General features: G+C 46.5%; 1 protein-coding gene and 1 non-coding gene across 2 annotated transcripts in view; one reads left to right on the top strand and one right to left on the bottom strand.

Annotated features, from left to right (window-relative positions):
• Positions 1–986, bottom strand: part of LOC112607704 — a 63,084-nt gene extending 62,098 nt beyond the window's left edge. The window contains exons 1-2 of the mRNA XM_025358868.1: positions 927–986; positions 536–649 (exon numbers count right to left, since the gene is read on the bottom strand). Coding sequence (XP_025214653.1) covers positions 536–649; positions 927–986 — 174 coding nt within the window. The remainder of the gene's footprint in view (positions 1–535; positions 650–926) is intronic.
• Positions 987–22,950: 21,964 nt separating this feature from the next.
• LOC112608779 lies at positions 22,951–23,084 on the top strand. The gene has a single exon (XR_003116068.1). It is a non-coding gene; the product is annotated as a U8 small nucleolar RNA (small nucleolar RNA).
• The last annotated feature ends 2,005 nt before the right edge of the window (positions 23,085–25,089 follow it).

The following is a 25,089-nucleotide window of genomic DNA, read 5'->3' as shown; positions in this document are numbered from 1 at the left end:
GAACCTTGAACAAATTTATTTATAGCTCTGTTCCTTTGTTTCCTCATCTATCCAATAAGGATAAGAATAGTGTCTTCCAAAGGAGCTCTTGTGAGGCTAAAGGAGATATCATAAATACCCTGTGTCCAATGTACACGATAGAGTAAGTGCTGAAAAATATTCACCATTGGTGCCCCACTATCATTTCAAACTCAACCTGTCCAAGCTAAGCTCATAATTTCACTCCAGGCTAGATCCTTCTGTCTTTTGCCCCCTTCATCCTGCTAGTGCCCTCACTTTGGGGTCACCTCCGACCAGGCCTTGTTCACTAATGACAATATCATCCCACAAGTGTCCCACATCGCCAGAGCTTGTCCATGCCCAGGCTCTTGCTTTCTTTCACCCTGGAGCATCAGTCACCTGATCCTGCTAACTTTTATTTCACAATGCCCCCTTCTCCCTCTTTTCTTTCCACCCTCAGGGCCCCTGTCCTAGCTGTGTGGTCACTGGACTCTGAGTGGCGGAACAGTCCCTGATACCACCGTGGCCCACCTACCTCTGATCCCTGGCCTTTAGATTTGGCTCTCAGAGGAGCTAGGAGTCCAGGCACCTTCCTATGGTTCCTACAGCTCTGGTTCTTTTTCCTGGCAAGTTGGGGCCACACACGAACCTGGCAAAATGTGGGAGAGGGAGCAAACTGTAGAATGTGGAGGTGGGAGCTCTTGATTGTAGCCTAGGCTTGCCATGGGCTTTGCCAGGGGATCCAGCAAGTTCTTTATGGTTTTTGGACCTTGATTTCCCCATCCACACAGTGGAGATGAAGAATTTCTCAGTCTTGAAGGCCCCTGCCATCTCTGATATGTGGCGATTTATCACTTGCGGTCTCTTTCAATTACAAGGCTCATTCATGGGGCTTCTGAGACATCCCTTTCTCGCTCTCTTCCTACCTTGACAGATTTGTCTTCTAAGGTGAGTTTCTCCTTTGCCAAGTCCTTCTCAGACTTCATTTCGTATCTCTGACTCACTCCCCTTGGCTTCTTCCCCTACCCTATAGCCTAGGGTATGTGTGTTGATGTACAAATGTATTCTGATTGTTGGCATAGCTTCTGCTCTGTGTTCTCTTGGTCTTGCAGAAAGTCTCTGCCTCCTGTCTCTCCTATTCCATCTCAGCCCCACACTGACAATCCCAGGGATCTTTCTAAAGCTTAAATCTGAGCTTGTCACTCCCCTGCTGAAAAACCTTCAGTGGCTTTCTAAAGCCCCAGCATCAAGGTTATCTCCTTAACCTCCTTTTCAAGCATCCCACACCCCTCTACAGTCTGGTCTCAACCTAACTGCTCTACTCAGCTGCTCCTGAAGAGATGGGCCCCCGATTCCTTTGCTGATTCCATCTCTGTGCATGGAGTGTGCCCTCCCCTCTCTTCTGTGTCCGGTGACATTCTATGTTGTCACCCACTGAGCCTCAGATCAACTGTTACTTTCTGGGAAAACTTTTCTTGATCTCTTCATTCAAATAAAAATGCTGTTACTTGTGCATTCCCGCAGAATGTTATTCACTCTGCAGAGAAGGATCGTTTTCTTTCTTCTTCATCTCATGATAAAGGCAGTGGCAGTGTCTGATGCAGCCAGGTGGTCAGCACATCGGTGCTGCTCAGTATACATTTAGTGACTAAGGGAATGGCTTCTTTATGGATTTCTGGCTTTTGTCTCCCTGCCCAGCAGGGCTACTTGAGAGGCCTCCTTTAATCTACCCACCATAGATAGATCCTCTTGAAGGGCAGCTGGGTTCATCTGCTGCCAAGTCCAACGTATGTTCCACATTTAAACAAAGGAGCAGGAAGAAGCAAGGATTAGTGCAAGATGCTAGTCACTGAGCACACAGACACCTGCTGGCACAGGGAGCTTTGGCGATATTCCCAGCAAGTGCCCCAAAAGCCAGTGGTCGATGGTGCCCGCAGATAGGATTCCCACTGGCTGAGCTGTGGAGCCTGAGCATCTGGATCCTTCCAGTTCTAGAGAGCTGGAGCTGGTGCTTGAGATCAATGTGTTCCAGCCCACTCATTTTATAGATGCAGAAGCTTAAGCCCCAAGAAGGCTTCCCAAGACCACCCAGCAAATCAGGGCAGGGCTGGGAAAGAAACTCAGGGCTCTCATTCCCTGGGCTCGTCCGTCTTCACCAGGCTGTGGGGTTTTATGAGTACTGTTGTAATTCCTGGATATTTTCTCTCATGAATAGGGATTTCCCTAGAGCTAGATTAATATGACCTTGAAATCAGCACTTATCTTTGAAATTCCGAGAGCAAAATCACTGATGGAGGGAGTGATGGAGGGGAGAGAGAGGGAGGGGAGAAAGAAAAAAAAGGAGAGAAGGAGGAGAGAGAGAAACAAAGAATGAGACAGGGACAAAGAAAGAGACACAGGGCCAGAAAGAGATAGAGATAAAAAATGATCAAAGTCCAGCAAAGAGATCAAGAGAGAGTCAGAAAGAGACCACCAGACAGTGCGTGAGAGACATGGGAAGCACAGACGAGGGAGACTACAGTTATGGAGCCCTCTCTACAACTGCCTGCCTCCTTCCTCCTCAGGGCCCCTGGGAAATGCTTCAAAGGCAGCTGCGGCTATTGCCGGCTCCAAGTTCTGTGGGGCCCATAGGATGATGTGGCCTGAGGCTTCGTCACTGGAGCCCGGGGCTTCAGCTTTCCAGGTAGTGCATGGGTTGCAGCAGCTCTGTGAGTATGAGGCGGGACTCTCAGAACAGTGCTGAGGTCCACTGGGTTTCCTGAGGCAGCACAAAGAGCTCAGAAGGGCAGGAACATCTGGCCCTGGTCTGGGGTCTTGTGCTGCCTGGCTGGGAGTCTTGAGGAGGTTTTTACTCCCGAGCTTGGGTCAGCTGGTCCCTAAAGTTCTCCTAGCTTTAACATTCCTGACTGCCTGAGCCCGTGGGACCTACAGATAAAGGGTTCCATCCCTTCTTGGATGTTCATCCCTAACCACTACTTTGGGATCATGTCAGCCATCAAGGATGCGGTCAGAGAGGAATTGTCCACCCGAGGAGACTAACTTCACCTATTGATTTAAGAAATCTTCTTGGTAGAAATGTGAAATTACTGACTGTCAGAGCTGGAGGGGTACCAGGCATGTCTTTCTTGAGTTCCTCATTGCTCAGATAGGGAGACAGACTCAGAGAGCCATCATCAGGGCAGGAGTTAGAAGGTAGAACTTGGATCTGCTGGCCCAGTCATGGACCCCAGAGCACCAGGCTGCATGCTGAGTGGCAGGGAGCGAAGAGCACATGTTTCTTAGGCAGCGAGAACAGCCAAGTCCCCAGAAACATCCCCATAATTTGGGGTGGGATGGTACAGTTTCTCCCTTCTCTTTCCCTACCTAGGCTGTTTCAGGGACACTTTGACTGTCCCATTTCATTGCCCAGGAGCTAGCTCAGCCGCAGCTGGCTGCTCACTACCCCTTCAATCACCAGGAACCCAGACTTTCAGCTCCTCTCTCTCAAAGGCTGGCCAGTCCTCTGGGCATGGTCTTAGAGGAGGCTGCTCCATGACTGTGCTTTTGGGGGTGCTGGGCAGTGGCTGCAGAAGGCAGCAGATGGGGGTATGTCAAAAAGAAGAAAAGAGTGCTCAAAAGATGAAGTTCAGACAAACAAATCCATCTATATTACCCAGCACAAGTCACCAAATGGTGGAGTGGACTTTCTTTCATAGACACTCTGAGGTTGTCTTTTTCTTTGTTTCTTTACTTATTCATTCAGACACATATTCATTCATTCATGTAACCAACCAACCAGTCATTCATGGTGTGCATGTTCAGTCGTGGTGATGGTGGAAGTGGAGGGGGTGCATTGGTGGTGGTGATGGTTGTGGTAGGTAGGCTGTGTTGGTGCTGCTGGTAGGGGGTGCTTTTGTTGGTGGTGGGTTGTACTGATGGGTGTTGGTGATATTGTTGTGTGTAGTGGTGGTAGTGGGTGGTGGTATTGATGGTGGGTGGTGGTGGTGGTAGGTGAGTGTTTTTGTTGTTGGGTGGTAATGATGGGTAGTGGTGATTGTGGTGGTGGTGTTGATCGGTGTATCAGTGGCAGAGCTGATGATGTAGATAGTGGTGGTGGTGAGTGTTATCTGTGATGGTGATTGGAATAAGCATAGTGCTGATGGGTGTTTTGGGAGTAAACGTGTTGCTGTTGATGGGGCTATGGTAACAGTGATTGTGATATCATTGCTTATGATGATGGTAGGTTTTGCTGGTAGTGGTGGTGGATGTAGTGGTGGTGTCAATGCGTAGCTGTGGTTGTGGTGGTATTGATGATGGTATTGTTGATGGAAGTTGTATTAGCTTTTTATTGCTTCTGTAACAAGTTATCATAAATTTAGTGCCTTAAAACAACACAGATTTATTATCTTACAGTTTTGTAGAGCAGAAATCCAACATAGGGTTCACTAGGCTAAAATCAAGGTGTCAGCAAGCTTACTTCCTCTCTGGGGGCTCTTAGGGAGAGTTGACTTCCTTTCGTGTTCCAACTTGTAGAGGCCACACCCATTCTTTGGCCCATGGCCTTCTTCTTCCAGCGAGGTTGCAAAGCGAGTGATGTCATATCTGTCTGACCCTTCCCCCCACTGTCCATCTCTGTCTTTGACCACAGACAGGGAAGGTTTTCTGCTTTCATAGACTTGTGGTTAAATTGTACCCACTCCGGAAACCCAGGATAATCCCCCCATCTCAAGATCTGTACCCTTAATCATATCTGTAAAGTCCCTTTTGCCATGTAAGGTAACAAATATACAGATTCTAGGGATTAGAGTGTGGATATCTTTAAGGGAATAATTTTTTGGCCCATCATAGGGGGAATGACGGTAGTGACGATGGTGGTGACCATGGTGATTGTGGCCTTGATGATGATGAGTGTAGTGATGGTGGAGGGTGGTAATGGTTGTGGTAATGGGGCAGAACAGGTGGTAATGATATTGGTGGGTGGTTATAGTTGTAGTGTTTTTGAAAGGGTTATGGGAGTGTGGGCAATGGAGACAAATCCCCCACTTTGGTTCTCAGCACACTCTGGTCAGGAAGGAGCTATGACCTGGACAAAGCACCTATATCTGCAGATGGATGGGCTCAGGGACATGAGAGAGGGAAAATGAAAAGCTTTGAGGGCTTGGAAGAGGTAGATGTCCTTGCTGGCAGGGGCTTAGGAAGCTTTCTGGACTCTGAAGTATAGCTAGCCATTAAAAAAACTCCATAACATTAATAGCTTTGGCTGGGCAAGGTGGCTCATGCCTGTAATCCCAGCACATTGGGAGGCCAAGATTGGCAAATCACCTGAGATCAGGAGTTTGAGACCACCCTGGTCAACATGGTGAAACGCCATCTCTGCTGAAAATACAAAAATTATCTGGGCATGGTGGTGGGTGCCTGTAATCCCAGCTACTCAGGAGGCTGAGGCAGGAGAATTGCTTGAACACTCAGGAGGTGGAGGTTTCCATGAGCTGAGATCGTGCCACCGCACTCCAGCCTGGGTGATAGAGCAAGACTCTGTCTCAAAAAAAAAAAAAAAAAATTAATATCTTTGCCAGGAGTGGTGGCTCATGCCTGTAATCCCAGCACTTTGGGAGGCTGAAGATGGGCGGATCACGAGGTCAGGAGATTGAGACTATCCTGGCTAACATGGTGAAACTCCATCTTCACTAAAAATACAAAAAATTAGCTGGATGTGGTGGTAGGCACCTGTAGTCCCAGCTGCTCGGGAGGCTGAGGCAGGAGAATGGAATGAACCTGGGAGGCGGCGCTTGCAGTGAGCAGAGATCGCACCACTGTACTCCAGCCTGGGCTAGAGAGTGAGACTCTGTCTCAAAAAAAAAAAATTAATAGCTTTATTGCTTTATATTTGTAATACCTACTAATTAAACACAGTCGAGCAACACAGAAAAGTGCAAAAAAGAAAAATTTTAAAGTTACCAAAATCTTACTTCCCATAAGGTTGGGGAGGGAGATCATTTCCATACTCGGAGGTGGAGGTTGGGAGGTTCCTGACTCAGAAGGACATTCCCTTCCCGAGGGAGGAAGCAGAGTGAGCAGTGGAATGAAGTTGTCCCAGGGTAGAGATGGCTCCATGTCCTGGGAGAAAGGGGAGTGGCAGGTGTTCAGTGCAAGTGGGCACACAGCTTCCAGAGCCAGGCAGGGGTGAGGTGGGGTGGAACAGAACAGGCTCTCCCCTGCCTGCCCTTTGTCCTGTGATCTGCCTGGGTGAGCAGATAAGCTTCAAGGATCATTGCATTCTGTGCATCACTCTGGGGGCGGGGGGTACATTGAAATGTGTCATGCAGGCCACTGCAGAATTGCAATGAACAAGAAGGATCTAGAAAGGGACAATATCATGTCCTTTTCTCTTTTCTCTCTAGCGCCATCTCAAGCTTCCTCTGCCCTTGAGCAGAGCCTCCCTAGAATCCCAGGCATTTCTGCCTATTCATGGATCTGTGTGAGGCTAAAGGAGCATCCCTGACAATGACCTTGGAGGAAAAGACCTTTTGGGTCCTACTGATGCTAAGGGGATAATTGGAAGGTATTCATGCAAAGGGGCCAAGAAAGGTCAGAGTTTTAAGGGTCCCTTAAGATGATCAAACCTAGGCCTTTTTCAGTCTTTCCCTGCTTGTTTATTCTTTAAATTGTGACATCCTTTTATCAAGCAACATTTTCAGTGAAAGTCCAATATGGACACCAATAAATAGGAGACTGCTTTGAGTGAAGCCAAGGAAGAAGTCTCTGCCTAGCTGAGCACCTAACACCTGGCTGGTCAACTCAGCCCAGGCCTTGGATCGGGGTGGGAAATGGGGGAAGTATGCTTGTCTTTCGGGGCTGTTAAGGATGATATAATATATGTAAAGCTTGGGACTCTGTAATGTGGGGAGACATTGAGGGCTGCCTAGCGGCTTAGCCTCACTCTAGGTTCTGTTTGGGAGGAGGGGACAGGGGCTAGGAGCCTGGAACATGGCCCTGGAGGGTTCCCATACAGGCATATTATCATTCCAACAGTTGGCCCCCAGGCACCTCCTGCCCCAACTCAACACACACTTCCTCTCTATCTACATCCCGCCGCCAACCTAGGTGGCCTCAGTGTCCCCTGGACTTAACACTCGACTTCAGCCCCACAGTCCAGGATCACCTTTGATAACAATCACAGCAGCTAATGTTAATGGAGCACTTGCCTCACGCCAGGCCCTGTTCAAGGTTCTCCATACACATCATCTTGTTTGATGCTCCCAATAGCTCTTCAGAGGGAGCCTCGCTCTGTCACCCAGGCTGGAGTGAAGTGGCGCAATCTCGGCTCGCTGCAACCTCTGCCTCCCAGGTTCAAGCGATTCTCATGCCTCAGCCTTCCCTGTAGCTAGGGTTATAGGCGTGCACCACCATGCCCAGCTAATTTTTTGTATTTTAGTAGAGATGGGGTTTTGCCATGTTGCCAAGGCTGGCCTTGAGCTCCTGAGCTCAGGTAACCTGCCCTCCTCAGCCTCCCAAAGTGCTAGGATTACAGGTGTGAGCCACTGCACCCAGGCAGAGCATCATTCTTCTACTCATCTTACACATGACCGAGGATTCACAATTTGCCCAAATTCATGCAAGTCAGGAGAGCTGGAATTTGGCGCAAGTACCCTAGTGCCTGAACCAACACCACCTGGGGCCTCCCCACCTCTGAAACCTCAGCTGCCACAGCCCACAGGGTCCCTCTGCACCTTATAGAGATCTTTAGGTCTTTTTTGTACCTTCACCCCATTTCACTCGTCTCTTAGCCCTCCTACCTTCACTTTACCTGCTTAAATCCTTAGACCCATACTAGCAACCTCACCAGTGCTCTGAAGCCCCAGAGCTATTACCAGATCTAGTGAAAACCCAGTTTCCCTATCTGGAAGGAGAAGCAAAACTGCTCATTTGAAAGCTGGCTGCTTTGGAACCTTCTGAAAGGTCTGCAAAAGTCATCATCGGTATAGAAAAAGTTTTCTTTGTTTAGAGAACTCCTCTGAGAGCCTTTAGATGAGGCACGGCATGGGCAAGGGCCCTGGCAACTCTAGATAGAGGATGGGAGAGCAGAGAGAGTTAGGGGAGGTGACTCCCAGGTCTACCGCCTCACACACCTCTGCGGGCCCATCCACATGGCCTTGTGAATGTAGCCTCTGGGACTTAGCATGTTTTACCCCTCTGGCAAAGGGGGTAAAAGGGAGCTTTACCCCTCTGGGAAGGGTGCCCCTCCCCAGCCCCACCACTAGTGAGAACCCCAGCAGGACTGATCACAAAGGCTGTTCCTCAACTCTCCCCTGGAGTATGAGAGGGAGTAGTTATACCCCACCTTAGGCACCTCCAAAATGCAATCCAGAGTCCTTCCTTTGGATCCCAAGGCCCTAAGAAATCTGTCCATACCTCATCACCCACCAGGACCACACCACTTCCTGCTTGCCTCAAACACCAAGTGCAATCCAGCTTCCACACTGCCTTCGCACCTTGGCACCTGCTCCTCTCTCTGCCAGAACTGGCACCCCTGGGTATCTAAAGGACTGCTCCTTTGTTTCATTCTGTCTTTGCTCAAAGGTCACCTCCCCCAAAGGGCCTTCCCTGACCTAACTAGCTAAAATCACACACGGTCACTGTCTCTTCACTCTGCTTAAATTGTCTTCATAGCACTGATCATTACCTGATGTCAAAGTATAATTTCCAAAGAGTCAAAAACATGACTTTCATAGAAGCATCTAGCGGGATGTGTCAGTGATTTATTTAACTCATTAGTGAGGAATCAGCAAAATGACAGAGCTGGTTCAAGAGGGGATATGAGAACCTGCTATATGTAATCAATGGACAGAGAGTGCTGGAATAAGATGGCAAAGTTAGATACTAAATTGGTTAATGTCCTATAGGACGATAAAACTGCAACCTTTGGGGTTATCTTTTCTTCCAGATAGAAACCATTTGCATCTCTGCTGGACAAAAATCATTTGCAGCTTATTAATCTTCTTGAAGTTAACATTTAACTTCCTAGAGTCTGGGCCCTAATCAATAGTAAATAGTAAGTCAAGCCAAAGTGACTCTCCTAGAACAGCGCTGTCTAAAAGGACTTTCTCTGATGAAGAAAATCTGCACCAACCAATAGGATAGTCCTAGCCCCCAAGTGGCTGTTCAGCTCTTGACATGTGGTTGATGTGATTGAGAAACAGAATTTTAGTTGTTTGAATTAAATTTTAAGAAATTTAATCGGCCGGGCGCGGTGGCTCAAGCCTGTAATCCCAGCACTTTGGGAGGCCGAGACGGGTGGATCACGAGGTCAGGAGATCGAGACCATCCTCACTAATACGGTGAAACCCCGTCTCTACTAAAAAATACAAAAAACTAGCCGGGCGAGGTGGCGGGCGCCTGTAATCCCAGCTACTTGGGAGGCTGAGGCAGGAGAATGGCATGAACCCAGGAAAATGGCGTGAACCTGGGAGGCGGAGCTTGCAGTGAGCTGAGATCTGGCCACTGCACTACAGCCCGGGCGACAGAGCGAGACTCCGTCTCAAAAAAAAAAAAAAAAAAAAAAAAGAAATTTAATCAATATAGTAAAGTCTATTAAATATTGTTATATGTATTTTACTATAATATTAAGATAACATAACATGAATAATTTAATATTCATATATAAATTATATGTAAACACATAATTTATGAGCCAGGTATGGTACAGCCCATGCCTGTAATCTCAGGACTTTGGGAGGCAGAGGCAGGCAGATTGCTTTAGCTTAGGTGTTCAAGACCAGCCTGGGCAACATGGCAAAATCTCAACCAACAATACAAAAAATTAGCTGGGCATGGTGGCGAGCACCTGTGGTCCCAGCTACTCAGGAGGCTGAAGTGGGAGGATTGCCTAAGCCTGAGAGGTGGAGGTTGCAGTGAGCTGAGATCATACCACTGCACTCCAATCTGGGTGACAGAGTGAGACCCCATCTAAAATATATCTAATTATTATATTAAATATATTTAATTCATGTAATGAATATAAAGTTAATAAATTAAACTTAAATGGCCAATTTACAATTAATATAAAGTTAATAAATTAAACTTAAATGGCCAATGTGGCAAATGGCTACCGTATTGGACAGCCTAGCCCTAGAAAGTCACAAGACAATTAGGCAGCTTGTTAGACAATGTTTTGAATCATTTTCATGTTTGGAATAATTTTTTTCTTAACTCTGACAGTATATTATGTGTTTATTTGCTTGTTTATTGTCTTTTGTTCCTAATAGAAAGTAAGCTTTGTGATTGAAGGGATGGCTTTGTTTTCTGCATGTCCTAGCACTTTGGAGGGGTGCCTGGAGCACAGCAGGTGCACAATCAATAATTGTTGAATGAATAAATAAACACAAAGTGGCTGGAATCTTATCAGAAGCCAAAGCAATAAGAGACTCCCCATGGTAAGTTTGGCAGATGAGCTTTAAGCAAGAGTGATGCCTGATGTTTAATTTTAAATGGTTTTCTTATTCTGTAAAGTAATCCCCTGCTGTTAACCTCAGACCTTCAGTGATGTATGTGGCTGCGGCTAATGGTTCTTGGGGAAATGAAGGTCTATGAAAGAGGGTGAGGTGTGGAGTCGGGGGGAGGACATGATGACATGCAGGGGGTTAGAAGGATGGAGTTGGGTTCAGACATGCAGAGCCAGGGTAGACAGGAGGGGCTCCCCAGAAGGATGGGAGTGCTTCCTGGGGATCCTCAAACTACCAGGGAGAACCTCAGGCACCCAGCCACAGTTAAGAAGAAATAGACTCAAGTCACTCATTCGGGATTGTGTATTAGTCAGGGTGGACTAACTACGGTAACAGTCTTGAAATCTGAGTGGTTTGACATGGTCAGTTCCCAGGAGAGGGCCCTGGCCTTGGCGGACATGGTCTAGTTGGGGCAGAAACAACTCTTCATCTATCTCTACAGGGTGAAGGTGCATAATCCACAAATCATTTCTCTCTGCCCTTGGGCTGCACTGGACCCTACATTTATATGTGGGAGTGTTTACTTATAGGGGATCCACCAGGAGGTTCACTGGATGCAGCGAAGCCAGGAGAAGCCCCTTCCTCCTGCCTCCCCTCCCTGACTCCTCCCATTCTTCTTTCCCTGGGGCCTGAGGCAGCACAGCTGACTCTTGGATCTCAGCCTCTTCCCACAGCACAGGTGTGACTTGGCTGGGCCATGCCTTCCTTGGGGCAGGGAAAGGATTATTCCTATTCAAACCCCCCTCGCCCTGCTTTTCCAGTACACATAAAAGATGCAGGCTGTACACTGGGGATGGTGGGAATGGTGGCAGGGTTGGCACTGGGAGGTGGCCTACGTCTTGTCCTTGGCTCCTTGGCTGCGTGTGATGGCTGAGGATTATAATTTGCATGGATGGGACTGTTTCTTCTCAGGCTAACCATCAAATGCCCCAGGTAAGTGAGATGATGAGATTATCGAGCTGCACCATCTCTGGGAGACTGAGGACCTAGGATTGTTCCCAGGGTAAAGGCTCCATAAGGCAGGGTTCTCAGCAGCCTAGTGGCCCCGCCCCTCATTGTGCAAAGGACAGACCTGGGCCTGGAGAGGGGAAGGGACTAACCAGGGGGCACAGGGTAGGCCAGGGTCTCCTGACTCCCAGCCATGGCTTCCCTGTCACCCTCTTCTCCTGAAACCTCCCTCAAAGGTGTCTGTTCTTTGGGCTTATCCCCTGGATCTCTTTTCCCTGCCATCAGAGGGGGCCAAGATGAAGTGGGAGGAGGAGAGGTGGTGGGGCGGATGCAAAGAGAGATGCCTTTTTAGGCTGCAGGGACCTCCACAGGGCACTGGAGTTACAGACCTTGTCCATAAGGTTCTTATCTCTGGGGGGACCCCCAAATCGCCCTGCTGTCTGAAGGGAGGGACCATAGGCAGGATGGCAAGCATCAGTTTCCGGCTGTGCCTGGGACTGGATTGGGGTCCCAGGCTGCCACGTGGCTGCACTTCTCTGATGTGTGTGCTGCCCTCTCTCCCCCTGCCCCTGGGAATTCCCTGTTCCCTCTCCCTTCCCATCTAACAGATGAGTCCTCCTCCATCAGAGTTGAAAGGGCCCTTAGAAGCCATCCAACCCCCTCAATTTGCAGCTGGAGAAAGAGAGGTTCAGAGACAGGAAGGGGCTTTTATGCGTTTGTACCGCCAGTCAGGGCAGAGCTGGGACTGGAGCCTGAGGCTTCTGCACCAGCTAGGGGTTTTCCAGTGCGCTCTGGGCTGTCTCTTGCCCATTCTCTTATCTTGTTTCATCTTGTCTCATCTCATTAAGGATGAGGGGCTGGAGAGATAGCACTGAGATGGGATCTTGAAATCGACTTCCGAACAGCTCTTGGCTTGTACAGTGAGAGAAACACTTCCCCACCCCCACTCCCTCACCCAAGCCATTCCAGTCACCCCTGGCCTCCATTCCAGTCACCCCTCCTTGCTGGCCAGGCTGTCTGTGCGGGGTCCCAGGAAAAAGTCCTGGACAGGAGACAAGTGAGGAATAGGACTGGGCCATTCCTTTGGGGAGGAAACTCCATTGGGCTTGAGCTCCTGGAACCAAAGAGGACAGACTGGCAGTTGCCTGTCGGGATAGGTTCTTTGGAATTTCATGGAGTTCTCTAGAATGGAAGGCAGAGGGAGGAAAGCATCTGAGACTGGGTCCAGGGAAGAAGGAGCAGGGGCAATGGCAAAGGCCTCTTGTTGCCCCAGGTGGATGATAAGGTATATTTGGGACCTCTTCCTACAGGGAGTCTTCCAAGCTTGACTTCAGGGTTCCTTGCAGCAAAGACAAAAGTCAGAATAAAAAGTCAGAATACACTTGGTTCACTCAGTCATTTATGGTCAGGATGCTTTTGGCTGTCACAGAAACCCCACACAAATAAGCTTAGGCCAAGGGCAAAGGGAGTTATTGAAAAGACACTGGGCTTTTCCATGTCACAAAATCATGGAAAGGCCTCACTCATGTCAACAAATCATGTCCCTGTAGCTGAATGCAGCCAGGACCATCTTTCATCTCTGCTTATCGTCTTGTCAGCTGTGCCTCTGATGGCTTTTTCCACACTAGAGGACACAGTGCTGACCACTCTCCCTTGTCCCACAGCTCAGAGCTTTACACCAAGAGACAGATGGGTCCTCTTTCCCCAGGTCCTGTTGGGGAAATCCCTAGAAGGACTCAAACCGGCCTGGGCTGGATCAGGCACCCACCCATGGCCTGAACCATGAAGTGCTGGGAACTGTCTGCAGAGGACAGAAAATCGCAGTGAGTCTGGGAACCTCTTTTAAGGGAGCCCTCTCTAGTTAATTTCTTTAGAATGCTTGTTAATGTCTCTTACATGCCACACCCGGCCAGAGCTGAACTGTGAGCAACCTCAGACTTAGGGTGACCACAGTTTAACAGAGGAGCAAAGCACACGATAGCAAGTTCTTTGGACCTGAAAGAGAGCAGATATGGTGCTCTGGGATGACAGTGGTTTTAGAATCAAGTGGAGAGAACAGAGTGTCCAAAAGCTTGGGGGAAACTGTGAGCTTCTGGCTCACTGGGAAGGCAGCAGGCGATGAGGCTTGGGGACAAGGCTATGGAGCTTCAGATTTGACCTAGAGACAGGGGGAGCCGTAGGAGGCAAGGAAGGAATGGGGTCAGACTTGTCCAATTATGTCCTATAGAGCCTAGTACTGTGTTGGACATTAAGTTGCTAAGTGGCCCAGTTTTAGGAATCCCCTTTCAGTGATGTGTGGAGAGGAGAACCTGAGATTGCAGACAGGGGAGTGGATGGGTAGGAAGTCGCAGGCGTATCCTAGGGTAGCCTCAGCACTCCAATGCACAATTATGGAAACACGATTATTAGCTGAATTGAGCTCCTTTGTTTTGTGCAGTTGTGGGAGCCAGGAGACAGCCACTACTCTAACAAAGGAAAAAAGATTGCTCTGTGAAACCGAATTCATCAACTGAAGAAGCTGCATTTGGTCTAATTCTAACATCTCACTCAGCTTTCCTTCTCTGGCCCACTCTTCAAAAGCTTCCGGTCCTCTAGAGTAGGCTGTTCCCACCATCAGCAGCAGAGAAGAATGCAGAACAAAGTTCTGCCTCCCTAAGGCAAGGAGGAAGCTCTTGGCAGGCAGGAGAGCACTTGAGGACCTGGGGGAGGAGGGCAGAGGAAGGGCGGCCACAGGGATTCTGGCTTCCCTCCCCGGGGACAGGATAAACACAGAGCATCTTCCTGGAACATCAATTGTTACCAAAGATTTCGAGAGAGAAAAATTCATAAATCATTTTAATACTAAGATCAGATGGATATATTATGGAGTAGAATGCAAGTTTTGTATGCTTTTAAAAAATTATGATAAAATACACGACAAAAATTTTACCACCTTAACCATTTTAAAGTGTTCAGTTCAGTGGTGTTAAACATATTTCCATTGTTGTGCAACTATCACGACCATCCAGTTTTATAACTCTCCTGTCTTGTACAACTCAAAGTCTGTACCCACGAAACAATAACTCCCCGTTCCCTTTCCTCCCATGCTTTGGCGGCCACCATTCCACTTTCCTTCTCCACGAATTTGACGACTCTAGGTATCTCATAGAAATGGAATCATACAATACTTGTCTTTTTGTGACTGGTCTCTTTTGTTTAGCATAATGCCCTCAAGATTCATCCGTGTTGAAGCAAGTGTCAGGATTTCCTTCCTTTTAAGTTGGAATAATACTTCACTGTGTGTATGTATGCCACATTCTGCTTATCCATCCAGCCATAGGCGAACATTTGGGTGGTCTTCCCTTTTGGCTGTTGTGAATAATGCTGCTATGAACACAGGTGCATAAATATCTGTTTGAGACCCTGCTTTTTCAACTCTTTTGGGTATATACCAAGAAGTGGAGCTCACTGCAACCTCTGCCTCCCGGGTTCAAGTGATTCTCCTGCCTCAGCTTCCCAAGTAGCTGGGATTACAAGTGTGCACCATCATGACTGGCTAATTTTGTGTGTGTGTGTGTGTGTGTGTGTGTGTTTTTGTATTTTTAGCAGAGACAGGGTTTTACCACATTGGCCAGGCTGGTCTCAAACTCCTCACCTCAGGTGATCTGCCTACCTCGGCCTCCCAAAGTGCTGGGATTACAGGCGTGAGCCATCACACCCAGTTGGTATTATAATTCTATGTTTAATGTTTTTTAGGAACCACCGCACTGTTTTCCGTAGTGGCTGTGCCATTCATTCCGCTCAGTGGTACATATATCCTTCATATTCTCACTAACACTTGTCATTTTCTCTTTTTCGAGACTAGCCATCCTAACGGGTGTGGGGTTTTATGCATACATTGTTAGAAGGAAAAGACATATCTCACCTCTGATGGCTGCTTTGAGTCTCATCCTCAGAGCCTCAGGGCTTTCAGAGCAGAAAGGGAAAGCATCCCAAGCCTGGGTGCAGCATTTAGTGGGTCTGCAGGAGTCGCTTACCCTTCTCCTCCTGTTCTTTGCAGCTTGCTTTCACAGCCTTGAGGGCAGGATAGGCCGCACATAAGTGTGACATGCAGCAGAATGAAATGCCTTTTATCATCAAGAGTCAGAGCCTTAAGCTCAGAGGACTGGGAATCTCTCCCACAATCCGGAAGGCAGGACACCCAGAAGGCAGCTTCGTGGAGGGGTCAGATCAAGCTGGGCAGTGAAGGCAGAGAGGACTTTTCAGGTAGGAAATGGTTTTAGAGGAGAAGAAGGCTGCACCTGAGCAAAGGGCTGGAGGTGGAAAGAAAGAAAAGGCTTTTTCCTTCTTAGTTACACAAGCAGGTTTGAAGGATTCCAGCGGGCTCCAGACTTACCCCTATCCTCCCTAACCCATCAGCCTAGTTGAGACTTCCTCTCGGTCAGGGAAGCCAGTTTCTTCTGGCTCCTTCTCAGCCCTCTTTCTCGAAATGGATTCCTTGCCTCCTTGACACCTGGCTCTTTCGATTTTTCTCCTCTCCTTCGGCTGTTTCTCCTTGTCTCCTCTCATTCTTCTTTCAGCTCCTGAAGAGTTTCTAAGGGAGAGGACTTGGCAGCTTTCTGCATGTGATGTCCTTGTCCAAACCTGCTATCAAGATCCCAGGGAAGGGGCTATCAGCAGTTGAAGGGGTGACTAGCCCTGTGAATGTACGCTTAATTTTTGGTGACTTCTGGATGTCCCCAGGCAGGAATCTCTGCCTTCTCACCTCCTTTACCCTAGATAAGGCAGCCACTGCTCCTTTCTGGCTGAGCTGAATTGATTCAAGCTCTCAAAGGCATCTGATTAAGGGAACAGTACCTGATGGCATCAAGCAAATGTGTCAGGGGTCTTGTGATGGAGACACATGAGTTCGCCTGGCACCCACACAAAAAGAGGAGAGCCAGATTTGGGAAGAGGCAGTTATAGTCACTGTGAAAGGCAGTGTGGGAGATGCACCTCGTTGCTACGGGAGCTCAGAGGAGGAAGACATCAATCCAGCTTTGAGGCGAGGCTTCAAGTAGACTTGACAACCTAGCTGGGGAGATGAGCTGTGTGAACCCACACATGGAAACTAACCAAAGGCAATATGTTCTCAGAGGTATCAGAGTTACAAATAAGTTCTTTGAGTATCAGAAGAAGAAGGCATTTTTATCCTACTTGGGAATGAAGGTGGCACCACAATTTCCTGGATGGAGCGAATTTGATCCACGCCTTGGCAGGATGGAAGCAGAGACGAGGTGGAAATAGAATGACTAGGAAGAGAGTGAGTGGAATCCCGGGGCAGAAATGCATGCAGTATGTCCAGGGAGCAGTAGATGATCCAGGGTGGTTGGAGCCTTTTGGTGATGGGGAGCCATAGAAAGTTCTTGAGGAGTGGAGTGATGGGCTTGGAGGTGTGCAGTGATTGGCAAGTTGCTTCTCATGGCAGTGTTGGGACTGCCATTAGCTGAAAGTATTAGGTTTGGGAAAGGTGAAATCCAGTCTGCATGGACTCATCAGCAATGATTTCTGGGCTAGCAAAGCAGGAGGAAGTCTAACCTTTTAGAAAGCACTTGCGTGAGGCACTGATGCACAGCTCCTGCATAGCCGATCCTCAATTTTTCTAAAGATGCCATTTTAACCTAGTTTCCTGGAACTCGTACAACTGAATACAGTATTTGATGTTTACAAAATTGAATTGGAAAATCTCAAACAAGGCAGAAAAAGCTATTATTTCAAGCTTTCTGTTGGCTCTGTTTTAGCTTGTGTGTCTAGTGGCTGGAGGGGCTGGGAAAAGACTGTGGTGGAGGAGCTGGGTGGCTGGGGGCAGGGAAGACAAAGGATTCAGCTCTGGGTGTGTTGGGCTGAGGTTCATGGTGGCTTGCAAGTGGAGATATCCAGCAGACTGTCGTGCTTATAAATGTGAAGCTTCAGATAGTGGTTTAGGAGTATATTAGCCAGCATTCTTCTAGTTATGAGTCATAATTCTAACTTTAACTGTCTCAAGTGAAAAGGTAATTTATTGGCTCATGTAAGTGGAAAGTCCAGGGGCTGCTTGGTTCTGACGTTAGGCGTGGCTGGACCTAGGGGTTCAGTGACGTTCAATGATGTCAGTTATAGCCTGTCTGTCCATCTGTCTGTCTCTCTGCATCTCAGTTCTGCTGGGCTGTATTTGGCTTCATTCTGCATGTAGGTTCTCTCCACCAGAAAGGCTTAGTATCTCCAGGGAAAAGAGGCTAATTTCTGCCAGCAGCAAAGTTCTGGGAGAACTCTGATTGGCCTGGATTAAGAATGAATAAGAGTGCCCCAGTCCTGAAGTTAGAGGACGGGGTCATTGTGATTGGCAGTTCCCCTGTGACTGTGTGGAATGGAGAGTGAGCAATTCCGCAAAGCAGAAGTGAGTTGTCATTCCTAGGAATGTATTCTGAGTCAAGAAACAGTACAGCATCCATAGGCGGTGTCAGGTGTCTTCACTATACTAGTGAGGATTCTGCAGCTCAAATAGATGACATCATCTAGGGAGACTGTATATAGACATAAGAGAGGAGGGCTAGAGCTTAATCTGCCAGAGTTCAGGGAGGAGACTGGCCAGGAAGAGGCTTCCAGGAGCTGAGAGAGTCAGGAAGGGTCCAGGGCGACCCAAGACTCAAGAGGAGATAATGAGGAAGTGATCCTCTGCAGAGAGCTCCAGTGATATGGTAATGGAAAAGTAATTTTACAATCGAGTGACTGTAATTGAGAGCTTGGAAAAAGCTGGGGACAAGGGGGTGATGGGATGGAAGCCAGCTTGGAGGGGCTGTGAAAGGAACAGGGAGTGCTGGAGCCAGAGAGGTTGCTGAGTTTTTGTTTTTGTTTTTGATTTAATGAGGAGACACCTGAGGTGCTAATACTCAAGGGAGAGGATGAAGTTTGGGGAGAGGGAGGGGATTCTGGAGTAGATGGCAGGGCCAGAGTCAAGGACACAGGCAGCAGGATTACCTTTGTCTCCACAAGACCCTGCTGTATACAGCTGCATGACATGCAGAGCAGAGTCCATCTTGTTCACTTAGTATCATATGCATTTTCCATTTGCAATGTAGCATTCATACTTATCTTTTAAAATTAGTTTTTAAATCACAAAAGCAACACATGCACATGGTAAAACAAAATGAAAACAGCTCAGAAGGAATAAAAGATGAAAATGAAAGTCTTCTCCATCCTCCCTCAGTCTGCCTTCCAGTAGGGAAACTGCTTTTCATCAGTTTCTTGGGAATTCTTCCCAAAATTTTTAATGCATATACAAATATATATGTGCATATATTTTAAAATAGACAAGTGGGATCCTACTGCGCATACTGTTCTGCACCTTGCTTTTTCACTCAATGCTATTTCTTGGAGATACTTCCTTATTAGCATATAGAGAGAACTCGCTCCCTTTCAAGAGCGGGATGCTGTTCTATTGTGGGGATGGAACAGGGCTTGTTCAACAACTCTCTACTATGTGGACTTTCTATTGTTTCTACTCTATTGCCATGAAAAAGAATACTGCAATATACCTTTTAGTATACTTATTTTTGTGCACAGGTGGAACTATTTTTGTACATAAAATTCTTAGGAATGCAATTATTGGAGTTAAAGAATGTATACATTTAGAAGTGTGATAGGCAATGCAAAATTGCTCTTCAAAGAAGTCACATACGTGTGAATGTTTTGGAGCTTAAGTAGGAGATACACAGGTGTTCATTACATTACTGCCCATATTTTTTGTATGCTTGGATGGTCTACCCACATATGCACAAGGAGTCACAATATTTACACTCCCACAAACAGTAAATAAACATGCCCTGATTTTCCCAACAGGACGTTAACGAGGTTTTAAATCTTTGTCCATCTGAAGGATGGAAAATGGTATGTCCCTATCACTTTAATTGCATTTATTTAATCATGAGGGTGGCTGATCATTTTTTCAGTAAATTGCTTTTGCATTTCTATTAAGTCATACTTTAATGCCTACACACTGTTTCATCTTTTACATGTGCCTTAATTTACTTAACTCTCTTCTTGTGGGTTATTTATATGGTTTCTGAACAACTGTGAATATCTTTGTACGTGAAGTTTTTTTCTTCTCTTTTTAGACATTTTTCTTCAGTGTACTATTCCAGAAGATGAATTGCTGGGTCAACAGTATGAGCATTTATGACTCAATACATATTGTCAAACTGCTTTCTCAAAGGGCAATACAATACACAGTACCCCCAATTTTATTATTCTCTTCTCAGGAGTAGGTATTGTAAATGCAAATTAATTTTTTTTTAATTTTATAAGTAAAAATGAGGCCTTAATTTCATTTGTGTTTTTCTTATTCCCAGTGAGGTTGAATATTTTAATATGTTTGTTTATTAATTGCATTTCACCTCTCTGAACTGTCTTCTTTTCTGCTCGTTTAGTGATAGCACATTCTTATACACAGGAAATAAGATGATATCTTATCAGGGAAACCTCTTTCCTCAGGCCCTATGACCTTCTGGGAAATTATTGACTGATATCAGATTATCAAAATCTATCTTTGACATGAGAACACCCAGGAGGGAGTAATTGAAAAGACTTAGGAGATACAGAGTGAAGACAGATAGGAGAACTGAATGAGTGAGACTCTAGGTAATGATGTGGACTGCAGATATGAGGGAGGTGGGAAAGAATGTATGAGTCAGGATGGAAATTCATGGGCAGCATAGGGAACGTGGAGGGCTCAGGGTTCTCCACCTCTCGGCTTCCAAATGGAGCTCTGGGTGACCCGGACAGCGATGGCTGGGTTTCAGAATGCCGACCTGGATGGTGTCATTTCTGCCATGTGCTGCAGACTTGAAAACAGATAGAACCGAGGAGGGATTTTGCTTAAGCCTTGGGTGAGCAGTTATTGAGCACTGTCCCCTTCTTTATCCAGATAGCCATTTAGTTTCACCATTGTTAAACAATTGCTGTTAATTAATTTGATATCTAGATTTATTGGTATTATACTTTCTATTTCTTTTATTACTAATTTTCGTAGACAGATGTATTTGATCACTTTTCATATATATGTATCCACATATGTGTGTGTGTATATATATACATATATATGTGTAATATCTATTCCTACTATTTTATTACTACTTTTCTTACCTTCATGTCTGTGTGTATCTGTGTGTGTGTGTGTGTGTGTGTGTGTCTGTGTGTGTGTATTCATCTCTTTTGGGGGAAATTGACTGTTCGTGTTCATTTTTCTTTCTTTTGGATGTTAATTATTTTATTCACTTTCAAGTAACCTTTATATATTAAAGTTATAAGACGGTCGTATTTTCACAAACATTATTTTTAATTTATTTGCCTTTAATTTTGTTTCTTTCACTGTTTTTAAAATTTTGCGATAGAGTCTCGCTCTGTTGCCCAGGCAGAGTGCAGTGGTGCAATCTCAGCTCACTGCAACCTCTGCCTCCCGGGTTCAAGTGATTCTCCTTCCTCAGCCCCACCACATCCCACCATGCCCGGCTAATTTTTGTATTTTTAGTAGAGACGGAGTTTCACCATCTTGGCCAGGCTGGTCTGAACTCATGATCTCAAGTGATTTGCCCGCCTTGGCCTCCCAAAGTGCTGGAATTACCGGTATGAGCCAATGCACCTGGTGTCACTTTTTATTACTGAAATGCACAATTGAGCTTGTCCAACCTGTGGCCCATGGACTGCATGCAGCTCAGGACAGCTTTGAATACAGCCCAACACAAATTTGTAAACTTTCTTAAAACATTATGAGATTTTTTTTGTTTGTTTTTAGCTCATCAGCTATTGTTAGTGTTGGTGATGGCAGTGGTGGCCCGGCTGCTGCCATGTTGCTGGCTGCAGTGGGGGAGGCGTAGGCAGGGCTGCCCACTCCACAGAACCAGTGAGAACTGGGAACAGGTGGAAGCCCTGCCCGCTTCCAAGTAGGAGGGGTGGGAGCCCCACCCTACTGGGGCAGCTGCAGCTGCCCAGCCACAGCTGCGGACCCAGGCATCTCTGCAATCTAGGGTCCCAGGAAGCCCCCTGTCCCTGTAGGCTCTGAAGTCACTGCTCCTGCTGCCTGGCCTCTCCCCACTCCCAGCACCCACTCCAATTTTGGAGCAAAGTTGTGGCTGAGCCCGGGTGCTGTCATGATCCAGCTGGGTATGTGCACACTTAGGGCAGTGCTAACATGCCAGCTCCCTGCTGCTTCAGCCCCCTCCAGACTTTGAATGCAGATGAGCAGGGGAGAGAGGCCAAGGCAGGGATAAGGGCAGCTAGGGCGGGTCTGCAGGTACCCCTCAGCATGAACAGCCTGGGCACTGTGGGCACCATGGATGGCAGGTTAATGGCAGCAGGAGACAGACAGGCTCCTCGGCAAAAAGGGGTAGGTCCCTGATGAAACCCCACCTTCAGGCCAGGGAAAGCCTGAGGCCTAGGGGTCAGGCTTCCAGATCTGCCAACCAGAGTGAGAACTTATGGTGCCTTTCCTGGGTCTGCCCATGGCTGCCCATGGACCAATCAGCACATACTTCCTCCCCTCTGAGGCATATAAAAACCCCAGACTCAGCCAGACCTGCAGAGATGACCTGTCTGCAGAGAGGAGCTAATCCACTGTGGGTCTCCTCTCTGCTTAGAGCTGGACACTTGTTGGGATGACCTGCCTGCAGACAGCAGCTACACACTGCGGGTCTCCTCTGAGCTGTTCTGTCACTCAGTAAAGCACTTCTTCACCGTGCTACCCTCCACTTGTCTGTATACCTCATTCTTTCTGGATGCAGGACAAGAATTTGGGACCTACCGAAGGCAGGGCTGAAAGAACTGTAACACGAACAGGACTGAAACATGTCCCTTGCTTGCCACATTGCAGAAGATGAGAAGGAGAGAACAGAGAAGGAGAGAAGAGCTTCAGCCCTTTGGGGATCCCAGACCTAAGAGCTCCCTGAGCCAGGGCTGTGACACCCTTTCTGGGCTGTACAGTTCTTGGAGTCTCCAAGCCTCCAGGCACCACCATGTTCCCCAGTGCCAGCCATGGAAACTGCTTGCAGTACTCCTCGTCCAGCTGCAGCCTTGCAGGGAACCAGCACCCATGCCAGTGCCTGGAGCTACCTGCCCTGCTGCAGCTGCTGTGCCTGGCTGCTGCAGCCAGACCTCACGCTCACTCACTCACATACCCCTTGTCACTCTGCACCTGACTCGCCCTTGGCAGTTGTGGGATCCAGGCTGGTAGTGCAAGGTGAACAAAGCCTGCCAGGCCAAGTGGGCAGAACGAGTCCAGTGGGCCCAAGCAAAACTCAGGCAAAGGTGCCAGCAGCCACAGAGGTTTCCAGCCAGAAAAGTGACACCTCAAGGATCCTGTGACAATAGTGTATTTTATGTGTGGCACCAGACAATTATTCTTCTTCCAATGTAGCCCAGGGAGGTCAAAAGATTGGTCATCCTGACACAGAGCTTAAATGTAAGTTTCATGAATTCTGACAAATGCATATACCTGTGTAACCCACATTTCTATCAAAATATATGATACTTGTCGATGGGTGGGATAATCCTTACCTGTTCCTCCTTTTGGAAGGCAGATAGAACATGATGATTAGAGTTGCATGAAATGTGACTGATGCCTCTGCCTAATCAGGGCTTGCAACACCCTGAGTACTCCTGTCTGATTCTTCAGGACGATCACTACTTTGAAAGAAAAAAATGAACATATATATAAATATTTCTATTACCCTAGAAAGTTTCTCTGTGCTCTCTTCCAGTCAATCCTCACCCTCCCACTGCTCTGCCAGAGGCAACCACTGTTGTGATTTCTATCACCATAGATCAGTCTTGCTTGTTCTAGAATTTTATGCAAGTGGAATTGTAAAGCATGGACTTTTCTGTGTCTGGCTTCTTCCACTCAGCATAATGTGTTTTGAGATTTACCTATGTTGTCATGGTTGATACGCTCTTCTTTTTTATTGCTTAGTGATATTCCATTGTATGAACATAGCACAATTTGTTTATTCATTCTCTGGTGGGCTGACGTTTGGGTTGTCTCTAGTATTTAGCTATTATAAATAATGCTCCAATGAATGCTTTTGTACAAGTCTTTTTGTGGACATATTTTTTTTTTTTTTTTTGCTAAATATCTAAGAATGGTTTGCTGGATTATATGGCAAGTGTACGTTTAACTTTTTTTAGAAACTGCCATACTGTTTCCTAAAGTGATTGTACCATTTAACACTCCCCCCAGCAATGTATGAGGTTCCAGTTTCTCCATATCTTGCCAACATATGGTGTTGTAAGTTTTTAAAATCTTAGTCATTCTCGTGGACTGTAGTGGCAACTCATTGCAATAATGATTTTCATTTCCTTGATGACTTAGGATGTCAAACTCCTTTTTATGTGCTGTTTGATCAAATATACCATCATATTGTGGTACGTTTGACATGGAGACTTTAAGTTTTATGTAGTTGAATTCATTAACCTTTTCTGTTATGAATTTTATTGATTTTATACTGAGAAATCCTTCTTTTTTTTGGTAGAGATGGGGTCTTTCTATGTTGCCCAGGCTGGTCTCAAGAGATCCTTCCACCTCGGCCTCCCAAAGCGCTGGGATTACAGGCAGAGAAATCCTTCTTAATACCAAAAGCTAGTAAATATTTTTACTTTTATTTCCTTCTAGCCCTTTATTGGTTAAACTCTTAAACATTACACTCTTTACCTATATTTTGTTTTAAATTGTAAGGAAACTATTTGTCCTCAGGAACTTAACCAACTAGACTGTATATTGAATAACAACTTCTTCCTTTCTTCACCTATTTGATCTACCACATTTATCTTTTACATATCATTGGGTCTATTTCTGTGATCCTATTATTGTTGATTTTTCCACCAATAGTACAGTTTCAATTATTAGGATTCTAGAGTTTATTTATCAGGTAAGCAAGTCTACCTTCATTACTCTTTATTTCTTCAAAAATTTCTTTGCAATTTCAGCTCGTTTACTTGTCTTCTCTAACTGTGGAGGGCTAAATAATGACCGCTCAAAGATGTCCAGGTCCTTATCTCTGGAACCTATGAATATGTTACTTTACATGGCAAAAGGGACTTTGCGGATGTGATTAAGATCCTTAAGAATTCTGAGATGGGAAGATTATCTTCAATTATCTGGGAAGGGCCCTATGTGATTACATAGGGTAATAGACTTCTTGTAAGAGGGAGCCAGGGGTGGTAGAGAGAGGAAACCATAGAAACAGGGATTGGAGTCCTGAGACCATAAGCCAAGGAGTACAAGCACCTTCTAAAAGCCAGAAGAACAGGGAACAGATTACCCCTTGGAGCCTCCAGAAGGCACCAGCCCTGCCAACGCTTTGCTTTTAGCTCCTTAAGACTCATCTTGGACTTCTGATCCCCCACAACTATAGGAGAATAAATTTGTGTTGTTTTAAGCCACTAAATTTGTAGCAATTTGTTACAGTAGCAGTAGGAAGCTAATATACTACTTAAAAATTATTTTTTTAAAATGATGTTCTAAGTGTTTTTCCATTACAATTTTGATGGAACTGTATTGAGCAGAAAATTTAATTTGTGAAGAACTCACATTTTTATACTATTCAGTCTTACTACTGAGATTTCTCCAGAAAAGCATCTCAGTGTCCGTGTACTTCTGCTCATTGCCTGCTATCAC

This window comes from Theropithecus gelada, chromosome 15, assembly GCF_003255815.1.
Source record: "Theropithecus gelada isolate Dixy chromosome 15, Tgel_1.0, whole genome shotgun sequence".
NCBI classification, from domain to species: domain Eukaryota; kingdom Metazoa; phylum Chordata; class Mammalia; order Primates; family Cercopithecidae; genus Theropithecus; species Theropithecus gelada.
Note: the sequence above shows the minus strand (reverse complement) of the source record. Positions and strands in the feature narration are given on the sequence as shown.